The following is a 20,265-nucleotide window of genomic DNA, read 5'->3' as shown; positions in this document are numbered from 1 at the left end:
GGGGTTTTAAAAAATTTCTTGCATATCATTGATCTGTTCTGAGTGTAGCAAGCAGTGTTCACAGCTTTTGCCCAAAATTTTTGAGAAATCTTGGAGTCAACTAACATGGTTCTCGCAGCTTATTTAAGAGTACGATTCCTCCTTTCTGCAACACCATTTTGTTGTGGTGTTCTAGCTGCTGAGAATTCATGTTTGATTCCATAATGCTCTAAAAATGAAGATAAAGTATGATTGACAAATTCAGTTTCTCTATCACTTCTGATTCTGTCAATATTACTTGATCTTTTGTTAAAAAGTCTTTTAAAGATTTTTATGAGTTGAGAAGTAGTTTGATATTTTGATTTCAAGAAAATAACCCAGGTAAAACGTGAATAATCATCAATGATGACAAGTGTATACCTCATTCATCCTAAGCTTGTTACTGGGATTGGACCAAACAAGTCCATATGTAACAGTTCTAAGCATCGTGAAGATGAGTTATAACCCTTGTTTTTAAACGATGATCTAACTTGCTTCCCAAATTAAAAAGCTGAGCAGACTTTGTCTTTTGAAAAATCAATTTTAGGCAGTCCTGTTACTAGCTCGAGCTTACTCAGATTGTCAATTGATTTGAAGTTAAGATGATTCAGTCGCTTGTGCCAAATCCAGTTGCGCTTAGAATTGGAAGCTACGAGGCAAACTGGTTTGCTAGACTGAATATTCCAGCATACTTTATAAGTATTTCCATATCGATTTCCTATCAATATAATGTTACCAGAGGCATCCTTAATAATGCAGTTTAACTTTTGAAATTCAACAGAGTGCCCATAGTCACACATTTGACTAATGCTGAGTAAGTTATATTTGAGAGTTTCAACCAATAGGACATCTTGAATGATAATGTTGCCTTGGATTATCTTACCCTTACCCACGGTCTTACCCTTTGAGTTATCACCAAAGGTGATAATGGGACCATTGAATTCAACAAGCTCAGATAATAACTCATTATTTCCAGTCATGTGTCTCGAGCATCCACTGTCTAGGTACCATGATTCTTCTTCCTTTTTCTTGATACCTGCTTCCTGCATTCACAAAGTTGAATAACTTTTGGTACCCATATCTATTTGGGTCCACGAGGGATTAATCCTTTAGGAACCCAAACCTGGAATACTTTAACTAGTTTGCCAGTTTGTGTGTTCCTATAGGTATGCACTAAATTAGATGCTCTAGATAGTGGAGTGTAATGAGCTTGTGAAACTGTATGTTGTTTGCCTTTTCCAATGTCCTTGATATTTCTATATCGCTTTTGAGCAGGATGTTGATTATGGTATTGATTCCTATTTCCTCTCATGAGATTAGGTTGAAATGCATTAGTCTGTTTAGGACTTTTAGCAATCTCTGCCTTAGTTTCATGAGGATTGAAGCCAATACCAAATCCTCTTCTGTTCATCTGCTCTATTTGTTGCCAAGCCATCAGAATAGGTTTTTCATCTTCATGTTCCTTAACTGCTTGCACAAAGTTTATATATTTACCTTTGCACATGTTCATTTTAGGTAGAGTGCTTGATTCACCAGTTTCCATTGTCTTACCAAATCCAAGACCAGTTTTGTCATGGTTGGTCTTTGTGAATCATTTATTTCTGCCAATAGGCTTGAAGATTTATTCCAAGATTTTATTATTTCATTCATATCATGTTTTTCGATTGTAAGATTCTTGATATCAATCTTGAGCTGTTCATTCTCAGTTCGGAGCACAACAATCTCTGTTTCAAGACAGCTTATCTCAACTGATTGTTCAAAGGAGAGTTCAGTTGAGTTGTCTTGCAGATCCTTTTGCTTGGCTTTAACTTCATTGAATGTTAAGGACAGTTGATGATATTCATTTACCATATCATGAAGAGCTTTGATTAGTTCTTCTCTGGTAAATTCCTCAGGACTAAAATCAAATACCTGTTCACTGGTGGATGGAGATTCATGATCGTTTGCCATAAGACATTTGACTTCTTCTTCATCATCACTTGAGCTAGAAGAATCATTTGATTCTTCTGAGTCACTGTCTGTCTCTGCCCACTTGGTCTTGCTGTCCTTTGCAACCAATGCTTCATGCTTTTGTCTTAAAGTATGTCTTTCATTCCTTGAACTTTTCTTTTTGTCAAAGTTCTTTGGTTTGGGGCAATCGAAAATGAAATGTCCTGTTTTTCCACAGTTGAAACAGCTTCTTGGTTCTTCAACTGAAACTTTCTTTTGGAAACTTCTTCTCTGTGATCTTTCTTGGTTTCTTCTGATAAATTTTCCAAATTTCTTTACAAACAAGGACATGGCATCAGTGCTTAGTTGTTCTGTTGACTTTTCTGCTTTGGCCGGTGACTCAAATTTTACTGTAGTCAAGGCTTTGGTTAATTGTGAGGTAGATTGATCTTCCTCTTGAGTTTGTAACTCGAATTCATATGATTTTAGATCTGCAAACATGTCATGAAGTTCTAACTTGTTCAGATCCTTAGATTATCTCATGGCCATTGTTTTCACATCCCATTCTTTGGGAAGGCCTCGAATTACTTTGAGAATGACTTCCCTGTTGGGATATGTTTTGCCCAATCCATTGAGCTCAATGACAATGCTACTAACTCTTTCATCAAACTCTGTCATAGATTCTCCTGGTCTCATTTTGATGTTGTCAAACTTTTGAGTAGCTACAGATAGCTTGTTTTCTTTTGTTTGTTCATTTCCTTCACAAAGTTGGATCAACTTTTCCCAAATCTCTTTTCCAGTCTTGCATGTCTTGATTTTGCTAAAGATATTCTTGTCAAGAGTTTTATACAAGATATCCTTAGCCACATTGTCCATATTTGCCTTCTTTTTGTCCTCCGTAATCCATTCGATTCTAGGTTTCTCAATGTATTGTGGAGCACCTCCAGATAGGGTTACAACAATATTAACCTTTGTGATCTCAAGAGGTCCATCAGTGATAACAAACCACATATCATCATCTAATGCTGATAAGTGTGCTTGCATGTGAATTTTCTAGTCATCAAAATATTCCTTTGAGAACATAGGAATTTTGCTGAATGAAGACATTTTGTTCAAGTGTTTTAAGAATAAGATAATAACCTCTCTGATACCACTTGATAGGATCGGTTGAAAGTCTAGAGGGGGGTGAATATACTTTCAAGCAGTCTTTAGCTAAGTACAATGGAACTCGATCCTTTTAAGAATGAGTTCAAGGTTTATCTTAGTGTCAATGTAGTTTGGCAAACGAAAAGTGTGCGGAAAAATGTCAAGCTACATATTTAAAACATTTAGTGTGAGTCAGTTTAGAAGTAGGTATGAATTAAAGATGAATGGTAAACTGAAATGACACAAGAAATTGTTTATGGATAAAATCACAATAAATGCAATGCATTATCGTTTTTTTTTAATTTAACCTCCATATTATATTATATTAGGAATGTTGGAATCTTTATAGATGGAATACAATTACAAATATAAAGATGAGGATAGATTTTATTTTATTTTTTGAAAACAAGATGACACCCCCAAATTAACAGCCATGTTAATAGGTATAAAACAGTCACACACAAGACACCTACCCAGTGTATAAGATCCCACAATTAAAATCTTGGATTGGATATACTCAAAATATGTCACAATTATGAATATAATTATTATAAGTAGTTTGCGTCCTACTCGCCTTTTAATTAAGAAGTTAGTTGTGTAGATGGAATACAATTACAATTTTTTTCCCGTGTTTATATATACATGGATAAGTACCCACCCCGTTTAAATTTATTTAAATTTCCAAATTAAGAGAGACACTAATAAAACATACCACATGTTGTAGCACAATGAGGATGTGCGATTGGCTATGACAGTAACACATGTGCCTTGAAATCCGAGGTAGATGTTTGCAACAGCTAAGGCTAGCCTTTCGAATTTGTGTATCCGATTAACTAAATCTAGCCTTATATCATGAATTTCGTTGATGTATTGCACAGAAAATACTTCATCATATTCTTAAGAACTGACCGGAACTTCTTCAGTAGCATCACTCATCTTAGAGAAAATCTCAAACACTGCAAACAAAAAAAGAAATGGATCGGATATGGAAAAATAGAAGAGAAATTATTGATATATAGGATAGGATCGCTGGTTGCCTGGTGTCGTTCCCATGAGAAAATACGTACAACCACGTTTGGTTGGTTATAGATGGAGTTTGTGAGTGCAGGAGGTGAAAGAAGAAATGAATTTGTTTGTCAGTTGCAGAAGGGGGAGACAAGCAGAGGGGTATGAAAAAACATGGAATGCCCTTTCTTTTAATAAAGAAATATTTAAATATATATATATATATATATATATATATATATATATATATATATAATAATGTCCTCCATATGTTTATTTATTGGCTCGAGACAAATGGGCATTGCCCCTCAACTTTGCCCCTTGCGAGTACTAGCAAAGCAGCCTTTGTTGCGCAAGTGTGTGTAAGTGTTTGAGTAAGAACACAAGAGAGCTTGTATAATGCTTTGTATTGCTTTCAAACATGTTGAGTTACAAATGATGGATCCACCCTTTTATAATGGTCGCTTCCTACAATGAATGGTCTAGATCGTTTTGATCCGACAGTGGAGATTAACTCTCCAAAAGCTTTTACAACCTACACAATTCTAGATCCTTACTAGTACATGAGAATATACAAGTCATGTGTATACAAGTACATTCTAGAGGATTCTACTTAAGTCCAAATCATGAATAATGTAGAGACTTCTAGAATATGTACAACATATACCTTGCACCATGCTTTAGAATCTTTCGGAATGCCCAAGAAGGTACCGGTTGTGACATTCTCCCCCATCTATTCGACAGACGCCCTCGTCGCCTCAAATTGTTGGAGTAATTCCTTGAATTGCCACAAGTCATCTCTTGTTTCCCATGTAGCTTCAGACTCTCGCAATCCCTTCCACTTTATCAGATATTGAGTGCTAGGTTGCACTCCACGTCGTCGCTCGATGTGTTTGGAAAACAACTCTTCAACATCTTTTTCAAAGGAAGTTGTTACTACAGGAGGTGCTCGGTGAGAATCGCCTCGGCTTGTGTCTATATCATCTGAATAATAAGGCTTTAACATGCTCACATGGAAGACCAGATGAATATTCAATGTGTTGGGGAGATCGAGACGATAGGATACCTTTCCAACCCTTGCAATGATCGTATAGGATCCTTCATACTTCCGGATTAGAACCTTGTGTACACCTCGAAAGGCTTTAAATTGATGTGGCAAGAGCTTGATGTGTACTGCATCTCTGATGGAGTACTCTTGTTGCCTTTGCTTTGTATAATCCCATTTCTTCATGCGCTGTTTATTATGATTAGCAAAATTAGGGAAAATAAGTTTTTTGGTCATGTAACTTTACTCCCTTTGGGTTTTGGTCCATTAAATTTTCTGATGTGGGTTTTGGTACACTAACTTTTCATTTTCAGTGTTTTTTGGTCCAATTGCATAAGTGCCAGCTTCTGATTAGTCCACTTCATCAGCCATGGACTATCAGAAATTTACACGTATGCAATTAAACCAAAAAAACTGAAAATGAAAAGTTATTGTACCAAAACCCACATCGAAAAATTTAATGGACCAAAAAAAAACATGGACAAGTTATTGGACCAAAAAATTATTTTCCCGCTCAATTATAGTGTAAATAAATATAAAGATAAATTTGATTTTTTTTTTAAATTTGTGTAAGTTGGGGAAAATTGCAATTTTGGTCTAGTATGTGTAAATTGAGAAAATTACATAAAAATAAAATCTCGTGCATCGCACGGGCGGAATGCTATAGTATTAGTTTAATATACAAAAAGTCAAATTCGAGACTCAATTATAAAAAAATAAAATAAATAATATAAATTTATAAATTTAGAAAAATAAAAAATAGTATAAAACAGTCACACGTAGGGGTGTAATCGAGTCGAGCCGAGCTGAGTAGCACACTACTCGAGCTCGAGCTCGACTCATATTTAACTACTCAAGTACACATGATTTGGCTCATTGAAAAATTGGTGACCCTCGAGTTGGTGTTGGAGCAAGAACTATGTGTGGACTTACTGTTTTTTTCTCTTCCTTCATCGTTTGACGGTTTTGTGGTGAACTTTAATATGAACATGCTAGATGCCATCCTTGAAGAGATGGTCAATATGCTTGTCAATTATGAGACCACGTTCAAGAAGGATAAACAGGTTCTTTTGCTGAGTTCCTCATCTTCTGCTAAGAAGGGGCCAAATGCAAATGGTAAGAAGCATTCTGCCCCACCCAAGAAAACTGGGCCCAAGAAGAAGCACAAGACCAAAGCTTCAAACCTGGAAAAGTCTGAAGATGTTTGTCATCACTGCAAGAAACCCGGTCATTGGAAACGCAACTGCAAGGAATATCTCGAGCAGTTACAAACTGCAAAGGGTATGTTCTACATTGAAATAAATGTTTAACTTAATACTACTTCTTGGGTATTGGATACCCAATGTGGATCTCACATTTGCAATGATTTGCAGGTAATGACAAGAAGTCGTAGGCTAAGGATGTGTGAGACCCAGTTGAGGCTCGGGAACGGTTCCAGAGTTGAGGCCAAAGATGTGGGGGATGTTTGTTTAATTTTGCAGAACAATTTTAAGTTATTTCCGAGAGATGTTTTATTTGTGCCAGATTTGGTTAAAAATATTATTTCTGTTTCTATGCTTGACAGAGAAGGTTTTTGTTGCAATTTTGTGAATGAGATTTGCAATATTTACAAGAATGAATGTTTGATTGGATGTGGACAACTTGAAAACGATCTATACAACTTAAAATTAAAAAAAGTTCCAGTCAATTATGTTGATAAACCGGTAACAACAATTAAAAGGAAAACGATAGTGAAAACCCGGCAAGCCTTTGGGACGCTAGGCTAGGTCATATTTCCTCAAGGAGAATGAACAAGTTAGTGGGAGAGGGTGTAGTGACCCGTATCCAGAATTAATGATTAATGAGTAATTAATCAAGTAATCATGTTTGGATTAAGTAAAACATGATTAAGGAAATGTCAAATGGGTTAACGGAGTCTAGAAATGGATTCAGGACACTCAAAAATGGTCGGGAAGGTTTCGAGGGTTCGGATGGTTCGGAGGCTCCGAACCGGGTTAGGAGGCTCCAAACCGAAACGGAGGATCCGAACCTAAGATCGGAGGATCCGAACGGGGTCGGAGGATCCAAACTCGGATCGGAGGCTCCGAAAATAATGCGTCATTGGTGACATCACTGATGGGACTTCGGGGGATCCGAAGTCAGGATCGGAGGCTCTGAACAGGAACGGAGGCTCCAAAGTCAGGAACGGGGGATCCAAACCAGTTCGGAGGATCCGAATTCGAGTTCGGACGACCCGAACTTCGCCTATAAATAGAGGTCCGAAATTTCATTTTCAACTCGCACCTCTCTTTTTCCTCTCTCAATTCCTAGGCCTTCTAACTCAGATCTTGGGATTTCTAAGCATCCTATTGGGAATCCGGAAGTGGCATAGCGATCCCGACGTCGAGACGGAGCTGTGCCTAAGTTTTGAGGCAATTGTCATCATCGGGCTGACGACGGACGCAGATATAGCTATGGTCTCTTTAAATTATTTAGGATTATGCAATAGCTTAGTTAAGGCTTTTAGAGCTTAATGAATGATGCATGGGTATTTGCATTATAGAGTTGATGATAGACTTGGAACCTAGAGTGAGACTGCTAGGACTGCCCGTAAAAAGGTACGTAAGTACTGACTGAGATTGCCAGCGGGTTTTGCATGCTTATATGTTGCATTTGTGTGTTATATTATGCAGCATGTGCATATCATATTGTGCCTTTCCATCTTTTGATATGAGTCATGTAGGGCCGCTCAGCCCTATTTGGACGGTTGATGTCTAGTGCCCAGAGACCGACGGGTTATGGGTTACTACCATCTGGGGGACACGGTCCACGTCCAGTAGGAATGAGCAGTGTACGCAGGGTTTGCTCCCCGGGTTGTACCACTCATGTCCTAGGTGCCATTACTGAGCAGTTGTATACAGTTATCCCAGTTATGGATACCCTGTCATTTGCATGCATCATATTTGTATGTTTTACCCGTGCTTTCATATTGAGCTTAGAGTTCACGTCCAGTATTTTCTGTGTATCTGGACACCCCATTCGACGGGGCAGGTGTAGGTACAGGATTGAGCACCAGGAGCTTGGAGTAGCCAGTGACCAGTGAAGACAGCAGGATTAGCTGTAGGTTTTGCCATTTAGGCTTATTTATTCGATTGGGTTTTATAATCGAATTTGTTTAACCGGTTGTATTCTGCCGGTCTACTTTTATTTAAGTCTTCCGCAGCGATTTATTTAATGCATGATTAATTATGCTCTTAACTCTGATTAGGTAGTGGATCCGGGTTGGGTCGCTACATTTATTGGTATCAGAGCGGCATGCAAAGAGACTTGGGATATAGTATTAAGTCTTTGGGTTATTCTTGTAGGATGGATGAGATCTTGGAAAGGGTGATGATGCGGCGATTAGGTTGCCCGAAGACTATCATCATCGGCAGGATTTCTAAAGATTTTGCTTATGGGATTTCAGCAAGTACGGACATGAAAGATGGATCGTGTCCGAGAATTCGAGATTTCTACAAATGTGGATCCTATCTTTGGATCGAGTACCGGATACCAGAGGCAGTGGCAGAGGGTTGGATGGTACGCACTTGATGCTTGCATCTGTATCGTCCGTACCATTATGACACTACTCTGAAGATTCTCCAGTCATAGTTGGAGAGATTGTCATGCAGAACATGGTTTTGCCAGTATGCTTGTATCGATTCGTTCGATAGGCACACGGGAACTTCATGTTCAAAAGGATGATTTGAATACAAGAAGAAGGTTGATGGTAGATTGTGAGCAGAAGAGGTCGACTGACATGCACTGACGCAGAGCATAGCTGGTTAGCGAGCTCGAGTTACTTCTCCGAAAGTCTTGGCAGGACGAGATACCGAGAGGATTGGTCGGGAGTATGCTTGTATCGATGCGTGTGTCGATTAGAAGCTTCATGCTCAAGAAACAAAGACTCGTACGATGATTTAAATATTGTATTGTTGTAGTTGTAAACAATATTTCAGTTGTAAATGAGTCATCATACTTTGGTTGTATTATTTCAAGTTCGATTGTACATTTCATTGTATTTTCGGAATACTGTAATTGTATTACATTGGATTGTAATAAAGAGAATTGTACATAACTTGAAATAAATTATACATATAGCAATTCGTGAATAATTGCGAGTGATTTTGCTAAGGTTAGCTTGGTTTTAGTTGATTAGTGTTCAACTACTGTACCTCATGGGGTTTGAGTGGATCGATTGTAACAGTGTGACTTGTGGTTAGTCTAGGCGTTTTCCTAGGATTGACCTAGTTAGTCAAAAGACCAAAATAGTGCCAGCGATGAGTGGACTCATCTAGAGGCATTAAGGGTATTGTTTGGTTTAGAACATTGGGCTTTGTTCTAGGTTGTTTCCTTAGAACAGTAGACTGTTGAACCTTTCTAGGTTGTGTCATCGTGATGATGGTTTTCATCAGGATGCTAGGTCAAGTATATGCCAAGAGTGTGGACTATGACCATGACTAGACGTGATGGGGCGCAACCCTATGCCAGCGTTACCTGGGAGCCTTTGTGCTTCAGGAGATGGCGGTGGAAAGGCTACTCAGTCTAGGGATTTGGCGACAGTCACAACAGGGTATGACCTTGGATTAGATATCAGGTTTGATGTCGATAGTTTGATATCCTCTGATGTGCCCGAGATATTGGTTGAGTATTCTGTTGTGAGAATCAGTCTTGGAGGGATTTCCTTGACGAGTGTGTACTCTGAGCAGATAGGTTTTAACCTTTGGGTTACTGTTAGAAGTGTGAATCTAGTAGGTGGACGGATTTCTACCAGCAAATGACTAGGGGTTGTCATCAAAGTGCGGTTAGAGTTTTCCTGTGATAGGAGTCATCCAAGAGCTTGGATGGGATGTTGTTTTAAGACTTCAGCTCGAATGCGAGGATTACTCCATGATGATTGATTTCATCTGGGATGAATTATATCAGATGTTAAGGATTGTACAGAACTATTTGAGATGAGAGGGAAGCGTGGCCTATACCCGTGAAACCTTGGCGATTGTCCAGGTTGGTTATCGTGGTAAGCTACCTTTGTCTTGAATTGTTGCACAATATTAATTAGAGATATAATCAGGAGTGTGTCCGGAGTTTGTGAGAATCTTTGGGATTCTTTAGTATTGATTGGATTTGACGAGCCATGATGTTTATCCTGAATGAACGAGGGAAGGATAGTGAGTCCAGGGTTTGCGCTAAGTACTGTCTGATATTTTTAGATGTTGGGCGTAGGATTTTCCATGGGATGGAAATGGTCTAGGTTGATAGATCGCGATGCAAATATTGAGCTTAATTCGTCTTGGTGTTCACATTGGGTGAACAAGACATCGATTGGTAGTGCTAAGATGGCATCGGATTTGTGCTAATGACTACTAGTGGCAATTGGTAACTCTGTCAGAGTTAGGTGGATTAAGTTCAGTGTACGAGACAAATATCAGTAGTAAGGCACGAGGTTGTGTCGATAGACTACTAATAGCTATTTTCTGGTTATCAAGTATGGGTGAGTTGAAACCAGAACGATCTGGGTATTCCAAGTGTTTGGAAATAGCTCTTTGTGGCAGCTGAGTCAAGGTTATTGATTGAGCCACATAGGTTTATTGATCAATGGTGATCTGATCCGATAAGTGATGATTTGGATATAGCAATCAAGAAATACTTGGAATAGTATTTTGCCACGTAGTGCTGAAGGAGATTTGTACTTCGTACAATCTCAGAGCATTCGACAAATTGAATGAGTTAGTAGTCTCTAGGGTTTCCAGAGATAGATATTTTGAGATTGCTGTAATCGGAAACGATTGCAATTGACTTGTATGGTCGAGTTAGGTGTTAACTTGACAATAAAGAGAAGCAAAGGAATTGGTAGTTCCCAAGATAGTGTTTTCATGTTTAGGAGAAGCCGAAATTGATCCAATCAATTTTCTTAGTGATAGCAATGGTTAGGAAAGGATCACGTTGTTATTGCATGTGAGAGTTGTCCACTGACAAGATATTGAGAATGTCAACAGGACATTTCGGTGAAGTGTTCCTGCGAGGACATCTATGTATATTGTTGTGTTTAGATCCGACGAATAGTTGAAAATTGCTAATGGACATTAGCAAGAGAACATCAGTTGTTTGATCGTGATATGTGACATTAGCTGGGATCTAGTTCTCGAGATCCAGCAGAGTGTGTCGCTAATTTTCCAGCGTGTAGTGCGCGATGTCATTAAGATGACTGAGATAGTCGATGATCGACTTAGTAACCAATGAGGTTTGACTTTGGGATTATAGATTTTGCAAGATTGTAATAGATTGAATTTGTTCTTTCTAGTTGACAAGCCACATCCGTGCGGACCGTTTGTCAAGGATATTGCACTTTAGCAATGAACGATAGTCGGATGTGCATAGGGTGACAAGTAATTTTGTAGCAAGCGAATTGCAATATTCCAGGGATGACATGTTCATCGGGAATCTTTGTATTTTCAGTGCTAAGGCTGATGCGTTCAACGAAATGAATGATTTGACTGTTAAGAATCCGTTGGGATTTAGTTTCCAGGATCTTATGTTCAACCTTGGTAGGTTGGGATGAGCGATGATGGTATCATCAGAGACTCTGATGTGAGTTATACCAGGTGCAATGACTGTCGAGTTTCGAGACGGAATAGGAAGCATTTCCATATGTCTGTGCACTGTGGAATGTTCCAGTCGAGCATACTGGTGGGAGCTTGCCTTAGTCTTGATGAGCGTACAGTGATTTCGAGTATGTGTAACTATCAGGAGGATGTCCATCGAGTACATTCATGGGTGAATAACCTGTGGTTGAGATGATGTAGATCATCAAGGTGTGATGACTTCCATTGTAGTGTATGTGTGGCTTCGCAGACCAATGGTTAAGAGATGACTTAGCGTCATTAGTGGCAAGCGATGATAGTTTTCATCAGGACTTAGTGTTGATATATACTAAGAAACGTGAACTGTGATTCGCACTGGACGTGGTGGATTGAATTCCCAGTATTGCTTGGGAAGCTCGTTTGCTTCGGTAGGGCATGGGAAGGATGACCAGTCTGGAATCGTGTTAATCAGTTACGTTGAAGTATGACTTTGTGTCAACTAAATTCTCTTAAGGAGAAAATAGGGCCTTGTTGTGTCAGCAAAGTGTTGGGAATGGTGTTTCCTGACTAAAGGTGTTGAGTACTGAGAATTTTGGAACCATTAGATGGTTAGATTCGATTAGTGATTCGACGAATGTCGTAAGACAGTCGGATTATGACTTGGTCCTTGCCAGTCTAAAACTTTTATTTGAGAGGATTATCTCGATCAGGCGGGTATTTGTATCCTTCGTGGTCAAGGAGATCGTGGTCAGGATGAAAGGTGTATCAGTGTTGCGATACATTTTTGCCAGAGAAGTTTGACTGTCTCTAAATAGCGCAGTAACTTTCAGTTGGGAGAGTGTTAATGTGGTTCAGCATTAATGGAGTTGCAGGAATTTAGACAAGAGTCTGATCATGTCGAAAGATATTCGACCAGACAATCAAGTAGTGGTCTATCTTACGTTCTCGAGGTATTACCCTAGATTTCGAGGAAGAAATCTTTTAAGGAGGAGAGAATGTAGTGACCCGTATCCAGAATTAACGATTAATGAGTAATTAATCAAGTAATCATGTTTGGATTAAGTAAAACATTATTAAGAAAATGCCAAATGGGTTAACGAAGTCTAGAAATGGATTCAGGACACTCAAAAATGGTCGGGAAGGTTCCGAGGGTTCGGATGGTTCGGAGGCTCCGAACTGGAACGGAGGATCCGAACCTAAGATCGGAGGATCCGAGCGGTTTCGAAGGATCCGAACTCGGATCGGAGGCTACGAAGATAATGCGTCATTGGTGACATCACTGATGGGACTTCGGGGGATCCGAAGTCATGATCGGAGGCTCCGAAGTCAGGAACGGGGGATCCGAACCAGTTCGGAGGATCCGAAGTCGAGTTCGGACGGCCCGAACTTTGCCTATAAATAGAGGTCCGAAATTTCATTTTCAACTCACACCTCTCCTTTTCCTCTCTCAATTCCTAGGTCTTCTAACCTTGATCTAGGGAGTTCTAGGCATCCTATTGGGAATCCGGAAGTGGCATAGCGATCCCGGTGTCGAAACGGAGCTGTGCCTAAGTTTTGAGGCAATTTTCATCAGCGGGCTGACGACGGACGCAGGTATAGCTATGGTCTCCTTAAATTATTTAGGAGTATGCAATAGCTTAGTTAAGGCTTTTAGAGCTTAATGAATGATGCATGGGTATTTTCATTGTAGAGTTGATGATAGGCTTGGAACCTAGAGTGGGACTGCTAGAACTGCTCGTAGAAAGGTACGTAAGTACTGACTGAGATTGCCAGCGGGTTTTGAATGCTTATATGTTGCATTTGTGTGTTATATTATGCAGTATGTGCATATCATATTGTGTCTTTCCATCTTTTGAGATGAGTCATGTAGGGCCGCTCAGCCCTGTTTGGACGGTTGATGTCTAGTGCCCAGGGACCGACGGGTTATGGGTTACTAACATCTGGGGGACACGGTCCACGTCCAGTGGGAATGAGCAGTGTACGCAGGGTTTGCTCCCCGGGTTGTACTACTCATGTCCTAGGCGCCATTACTGAGCAGTTGTATACAGTTATCCCAGATATGGATACCCTGTCATTTGCATGCATCATATTTGTATGTTTTACCCGTGCTTTCATATTGATCTTAGAGCTCACGTCCAGTATTTTTTGTGTATCTGGACACCCCATTCGACGGGGCAGGTGTAGGTGCAGGATTGAGCACCAGGAGCTTGGAGTGGCCAGTGACCAGTGAAGACAGCAGGATTAGCTGTAGGTTTTGCCCTTTAGGCTTATTTATTCGATTGGGTTGTATAATCGAATTTGTTTAACCGGTTGTATTCTGCCGGTCTGCTTTTATTTAAGTCTTCCGCAACGATTTATTTAATGCATGCTTAATTATGCTCTTAACTCTGATTAGGTAGTGGATCCGGGTTGGGTCGCTATAGAGGGCATGTTTGATATGTCAGATATAAACTCTCTACCTACTTGTGAGTCCTGTGATAAGCGCAATTTTTGCACTTATATTTTATATGAATTAGCTTGGCTTTTGTTGTGTTTTGAGCGATATTATGCATTTCTTTTGTTGTTAGTGTTGTTTGTAGGAATTCAAGTGATATTTTTTTTAGTTGATCAAAAAAGTCAAAAGGATGAAAAAAGAGTGATGAAAAGAGAAGAGAAAAAATGAATTTAAGTTGAATAGGTTAGCGCTCCAGCGCTATACGGAGTCTTCCGAAAGTTGAAAAGTCGAGGAAATAGCACTCCAGCGCTATCATACCAGCGCTCCAGCGCTGTTGAGGAATAAAGTCGGGCGCTCCAGCGCCAAAAGATAGCGCTCCAGCGCTACGCAGTGTCCAGAATTTTGGAAAGTCTTGATCGAGTTTTAAAAAGGATTTTATGGCTTATTTTGGGGGATATGAGGGTTTAGAGAGTATTCAGAGCATAGAGACGGCTATTGAGAGTTTTGGATTGCACAAGAGCTCGAGAATTTGGTACGAATACGGAAGACGGCGGCATCCGGCGATGGAAAAGCTTAATTCTACTTCGTTCTAGTTTTTCGTTGAACTCTATTTTTCTAGTTTTATGAATTGTTGGAAAAACATGTCTTATTTGATTTTGAATTGCATTATGAACTAATTTCTTAGTCTACGGATCTTGACTGGAAACCATGATTGAAATATTTTGATTTATATATTTGAATTCTTCGAACAGTTTATTTGTGTTTTCTTGATTTTAATGCTTTCAATTTATTGGCCATAGATTGAATGATATTTTATTTACAATCTATCACTCGAGAGAGGAAATTTTTAATAAGACATAGAAAAATACATCTTTGGTGTTTATATTGTTCGAGAGGCATATAACTCCATTGAAGTCATAGAAGAATTCTTGTGCTATTTACCGGATCTAATAATTGAACTGATAGAGATATTGAGTTTGTTATTGAATACGAATTTATGCTTGACACTCGAGAGAGGTAGTAGAAAATAATAGGAATTCTTGGCTAATAAATTAGAAGAATTTAGAATTGAACAATCATTAGAAATAAATTGTGGTGGATAGTCAAGTGAAGTCGAACCTCTAGCATTCATCATTTATTGATTTTTTCTCTTGTGAACTCGTGGTTATTTAATTTTTTTTTTGCAAATTTTAGTTTTATAAAAATCAACCCATTTTCTTAACTCTACATAGTATTAGGATTTGATTAGTCCCAAATATTTATTATAATATCATTTATTCATTTTCCGTGGGATTGACTTGGACTTAATTCCTATATTTTAACTTGACATTGTGCGCTTGCGAGCAAAAAACATGCAACAAGTTTTTGGCGCCGTTTCCAGGGAATGAATTTTATTTGATTTATATTAAATTGTTCTACTTAGTCTTAATTTTGATTTAGATCATTTTATTTTATATTATTGGTTCTAACTTTAAATTTTTCTCTATCTATGCAGTTGATGAGAAATAGCCAAAGTTACGACTCACTGCTCTTTGATCCAGAAATCAAGAAAACTGCTAAAGCGTTGAGAAAAGCTATAAGAGAAGAGTTGCAACAAATGGCTGACAACAGAGAAAACAGAGAAAGAGAAAGACTTGAAACTGCTCCGGTGCCAATCAAAGATCACTTTCGACTGATGATCAATACTCATTATTCTGGGATAGCTTGACAGAATATCACGACAAATAATTTTGAGTTGAAGCCAGCATTGATTAATATGGTGTAGCAGAATTAGTTTAGGGGTGCCGCTACTGATGATCCAAATTTGCACCTGCGTACTTTTTTGGAGATTGCTGACACAGTGAAGATTCATGGTGTTACTTAGGACACCATCAGACTACGATTGTTCCCGTTCTCTCTTAGGGACAATGCTCGTAGTTGGTTGCAATCACTACCTCTGGGAAGTATCAATACATGTGATGATATGGCTTCCAAATTTTTGGCTAAGTACTTTCCTCCTGCTAAGTCGGCTCAGTTGAAAATAGAGATCACTACATTCAAACAACAAGATTTTGAGCAGTTGTATGAAGCCTGGGAGCGGTACAAGGAGATGCTTAGGAAGTGTCCAAACCACAATTTTCCAGATTGGGAACATATTGAATTATTATACAATGGTTTGAATGGCCCAACGAGGATTTCTGTGGATGTTGCGGCTGGAGGTTCAATATTTTCTAAATTTCCTAAGGAGGCTTATGAGATGCTTGAGCAGATGACTATCAACAGTTATCAGTGGCCGAGTGAGACATCTGCGATAAGGAAGCCGACTGAAATTCATGAGGTTGATGCATTTACTGCTCTGACTACTTAGATGGCTACTATTTCTACACAGTTGGCTGTACTGACCAAAGGGAATCAAATTTCTACTAAGACAGTATCACTGGCGACTGCTGTAAATTCTGCTGATGGATTTGAGAGTGTGAAGCAAGCTCAATATGTGAACAATAGTAATTACAACAACTATCGAGGTAATCCTGTACCCAATCAGTATCATCCTAGTTTACGTAATCATGAGAATTTTTCCTATGCAAACAATAAGAATGTGTTGAATCCTCCACCGGGGTTCAATACTCAAAATGGTGAGGGAAGGCATCGTTGGAAGATTTGGTGAGTAATTTTATTGCAAAATCATCCACAAGATTTAAGAGCAATGAAAATAGGCTTGATAGTATGGAGATGCACTTGACCAATGTGAGTGCTTCTATGAAAAATCTTGAAACACAAATTGGTCAACTGGCGAATGCATTGAATAATCAGCAGAGAGATGTGTTTCCTAATAACACTGAGGTTAATCCTAGGAAAAAATGTAAGGATATTACTCTTAGAAGTGGTAAAGAACTTGTGACTGATAATCCAAAGGCAGTGGATGATGCAGAAGTTGAAGAGATTGTGGTAGAGTTTGAAAAATCTGATAGACAAAATTCCAGCTAGTCTGCAGTTATGCCTGAGAAACCGCCTGTGCCAAAAGCTATTCTGCCATATCCTCAGCGGTTCAAGAAAAAAGCGTTGGATGAGAAGTTTTCTAAGTTTCTTGACATTTTCAAGAAAATCCATATAAATATTACATTCGCTGATGTTTTGGAGCAGATTCCACACTATGCTAAATTTATGAAGGGTGTGATGGCAAGAAAGATAAAGCTTGAAGAGTTTGAAACAGTGAAGTTGACAGAAGAGTGCAGTGCCATCCTACAAAACAAACTGCCACAGAAATTGAAAGATCCAGAAAGTTTTACTATTCCTTGTATTATTGGTGGTGCGACTGTTAATAGGGCATTATGTGATTTAGGTGCAAGTATTAATTTAATGCCTTTGTCTATTTTCATGTCTTTGGAGCTTGGCGAGGTGAAACCAACCACGATTACTCTACAGTTGGCTGACCGTTCTCTAACATATCCTCGAGGAGTTGTGGAAGACGACTTGGTAAAAGTAGATAAATTTATTTTTCCTTCTGACTTTGTAGTGCTTGATATGGAAGAAGATCAAGATGTCACTCTAATTTTGGGGAGACCATTCTTGGCGACTGGCAGAGCGTTAATTGATGTGCAGGAGGGTGAATTAACTCTACGAGTTGGTGGTGAAGCTGTCACCTTCAATATCTATAAAACCATGAAATACCAAGATGAGGTACATTATTGTAATCGCATTGATTCATCTGATTCTCATGAAAATAATTTTTGTGCAGGAATGGAGTTGGAGGACGCATTGGCTAGGTGTTTAATTAATTCTTTGACCCAATTTGATGGGGAGGATTGGGAACTTAGAGAGCAATTTATTGCTCTTGAAAATTTGCCAAAAAAAAGGATGGCCAGGACAAAATTGAAGAATTGACTGAGGAAGCCAGCAAAGATTAACCAGTTTCTACTCCGGAATTGAAAGAACTGCCTGGTCATTTATGCTATGCATTTTTGGGAGAAAATTTGACTAACCCGGTAATTATTTCATCATCTCTTACTCCTGATTAAAAAGATAAATTATTAAGAGTTTTGAGAAAATTTAAATCTGCTTTGGGTTGGTCAATTTATGATATCAAGGGAATTAGTCCCAATATTTGCATGCATAAGATTTTAATGGAGGAGTCTTATAGTCCATATGTTGATCATCAAAGGAGATTAAACTCTGCGATGAAAGAAGTGGTAAAAGCTGAGGTATTGAAATTATTGAATGCTGGTATTATTTATGCTATATCTGACAGTTCTTGGGTGTCGCCAGTACAGGTTGTGCCAAAGAAGGGAGGTATGACTGTAGTTAAAAATGAGAAAAACGAGTTGATTTCGACTCGTACTGTTACTGGTTGGAGAGTTTACATTGATTATAGAAGGTTGAATAAGGCTACTAGAAAAGATCATTTCCCTCTTCCTTTTATTGATCAGATGCTTGACAGGTTGGCAGGTTATAAACATTACTGTTTTTCAGATGGCTATTCTGGCTACAATCAAATTGTCATAGCGCCAGAAGATCAAGAGAAAAAAACTTTCACATGTCCCTATGGTACTTATGCTTTTAGGAGAATGCCATTTGGTTTGTGTAATGCACCGGCTACTTTTCAGCGGTGCATGATGGAAATTTTTTTTGACATGGTGGAAAAAGTTATGGAAATTTTTATGGATGATTTTTCGGTGTTTGGGTCTTCTTTTGATCATTGTTTGCAAAATCTGACCCTTGTTTTGCAGCGTTGTCAAGAGAAAAATCTAGTGTTAATTGGGAAAAATTTCACTTCATGGTGCAAGAAGGCATCGTACTTGGGCATAAAGTGCCATCTAATGGGCTTGAGGTGGATCGAGCAAAAGCGGTTGCGATTGAAAAGCTTTCACCGCCAAATAATGTGAAAGCCATTAGAAGTTTCTTGGGTCATGCCGGGTTTTATCGTCGCTTTATTAGAGATTTTTCTAAAATTACTAAGCCTTTGTGTAATCTATTAGAAAAAGACACATCTTTTATTTTTAATGATGCGTGTTTGCAGGCGTTCACGAAGATCAAGGAGGCATTAATTTCTGTGCTTATTATGATTGTGCCTGACTGGAAAGAGCCGTTTGAAGTGATGTGTGATGCCAGCGATTATGCTGTGGGAGCAGTTTTGGGGCAAAGAAGAGATAAGATGTTTCGGGTGATTTATTACGCCAGCCGCACTCTTGACGGAGCCCAGCAAAATTACACTAATATTGAAAAAGAGATGTTGGCTGTGGTGTTTTCTTTCGACAAATTCAGGTCCTATCTCATTGGCTCTAAAGTAATTGTTTACACTGACCATGCAGCTATTCGTTATCTCTTTGCCAAAAAGGATGCCAAGCCAAGATTGATTCGGTGGATAATCTTACTACAAGAGTTTGACTTTGAAATTAGAGACAAAAAAGGGAGTGAAAATTTAGTGGCGGATCATCTGTCTCGCTTGGAGTTGAAAGGAAAAGCTGAATATGAACTCATCAAGGAGCAATTTCCTGATGAACATCTTTTTGAGGTAAATTCTAAACTTCCGTGGTTTGCTGACTTTGCTAATTTTCTTTCTTGTGGTGTTTTGCCTCCAGATCTTAATCATCACCAAAGGAAGAAATTTTTCCATGATGTCAAGTTTTATCTATGGGATGATCCGTTTGTGTACAAGAAGTGTTCGGACCAAGTGATAAGAAGATGTGTAGATGAAGCTGAAGCAAAGGAAATTTTGGAACAATGTCACTCTACACCGTATGTCGGTCACTTTGGAGCCACACGGACAGCCACGAAGGTACTTCAATCTGGTTTTTAATGGCCAAATTTATTCAAAGACAGTTATACCTTGGTAAAATCATGTGATATATGTCAAAGGATGGGAAATATATCTAGGTGTCATGAATTGTCTCTCACCAATATTTTAGAAGTTGAATTATTTGATGTGTGGGGAATTGATTTTATGGGACCATTTCCTATATCTTTTATGCAATATTATATTTTATTGGCTGTTGATTATGTCTCGAAATGGGTGGAAGCAATCGCCACCTCCACTAATGATGCTCGTGTAGTGGTGCAATTTGTACAGAAAAATATTTTCACGAGGTTTGGAACTCCAAGGGCTATTATCA

The 20,265-nt window shown here is 38.8% G+C and overlaps 1 protein-coding gene and 1 non-coding gene across 2 annotated transcripts; both read right to left on the bottom strand.

Annotated features, from left to right (window-relative positions):
• Positions 1–2,481: 2,481 nt before the first annotated feature.
• On the bottom strand, positions 2,482–4,831 carry LOC140871972 (uncharacterized). Its single transcript, XM_073274712.1, has 2 exons — positions 4,766–4,831; positions 2,482–3,000 (listed from the first exon to the last, which is right to left on the bottom strand). Exons 1-2 carry the CDS (start codon positions 4,829–4,831, stop codon positions 2,482–2,484), a joined length of 585 nt encoding a protein of 194 aa, XP_073130813.1.
• An 11,357-nt stretch (positions 4,832–16,188) lies between these two features.
• On the bottom strand, positions 16,189–16,294 carry LOC140876919 (small nucleolar RNA R71). Its single transcript, XR_012149146.1, has one exon. It is a non-coding gene; the product is annotated as a small nucleolar RNA R71 (small nucleolar RNA).
• Positions 16,295–20,265: the final 3,971 nt, after the last annotated feature.

Source organism: Henckelia pumila, chromosome 1, assembly GCF_033568475.1.
Source record: "Henckelia pumila isolate YLH828 chromosome 1, ASM3356847v2, whole genome shotgun sequence".
NCBI classification, from domain to species: Eukaryota; Viridiplantae; Streptophyta; class Magnoliopsida; order Lamiales; family Gesneriaceae; genus Henckelia; species Henckelia pumila.
Note: the sequence above shows the minus strand (reverse complement) of the source record. Positions and strands in the feature narration are given on the sequence as shown.

What these genes read in the sequence shown, in the direction of transcription:
- LOC140871972 (XM_073274712.1), bottom strand. Translation starts at nt 4,831, where the DNA reads ATGGGGGAGAATGTCACAACCGGTACCTTCTTGGGCATTCCGAAAGAT. An exon ending in ATTCTAAAGCATGGTGCAAG is followed by an intron (nt 3,001 to 4,765) that starts GTATATGTTGTA and finishes TTTGATGACTAG; the next exon opens with AAAATTCACATGCAAGCACA.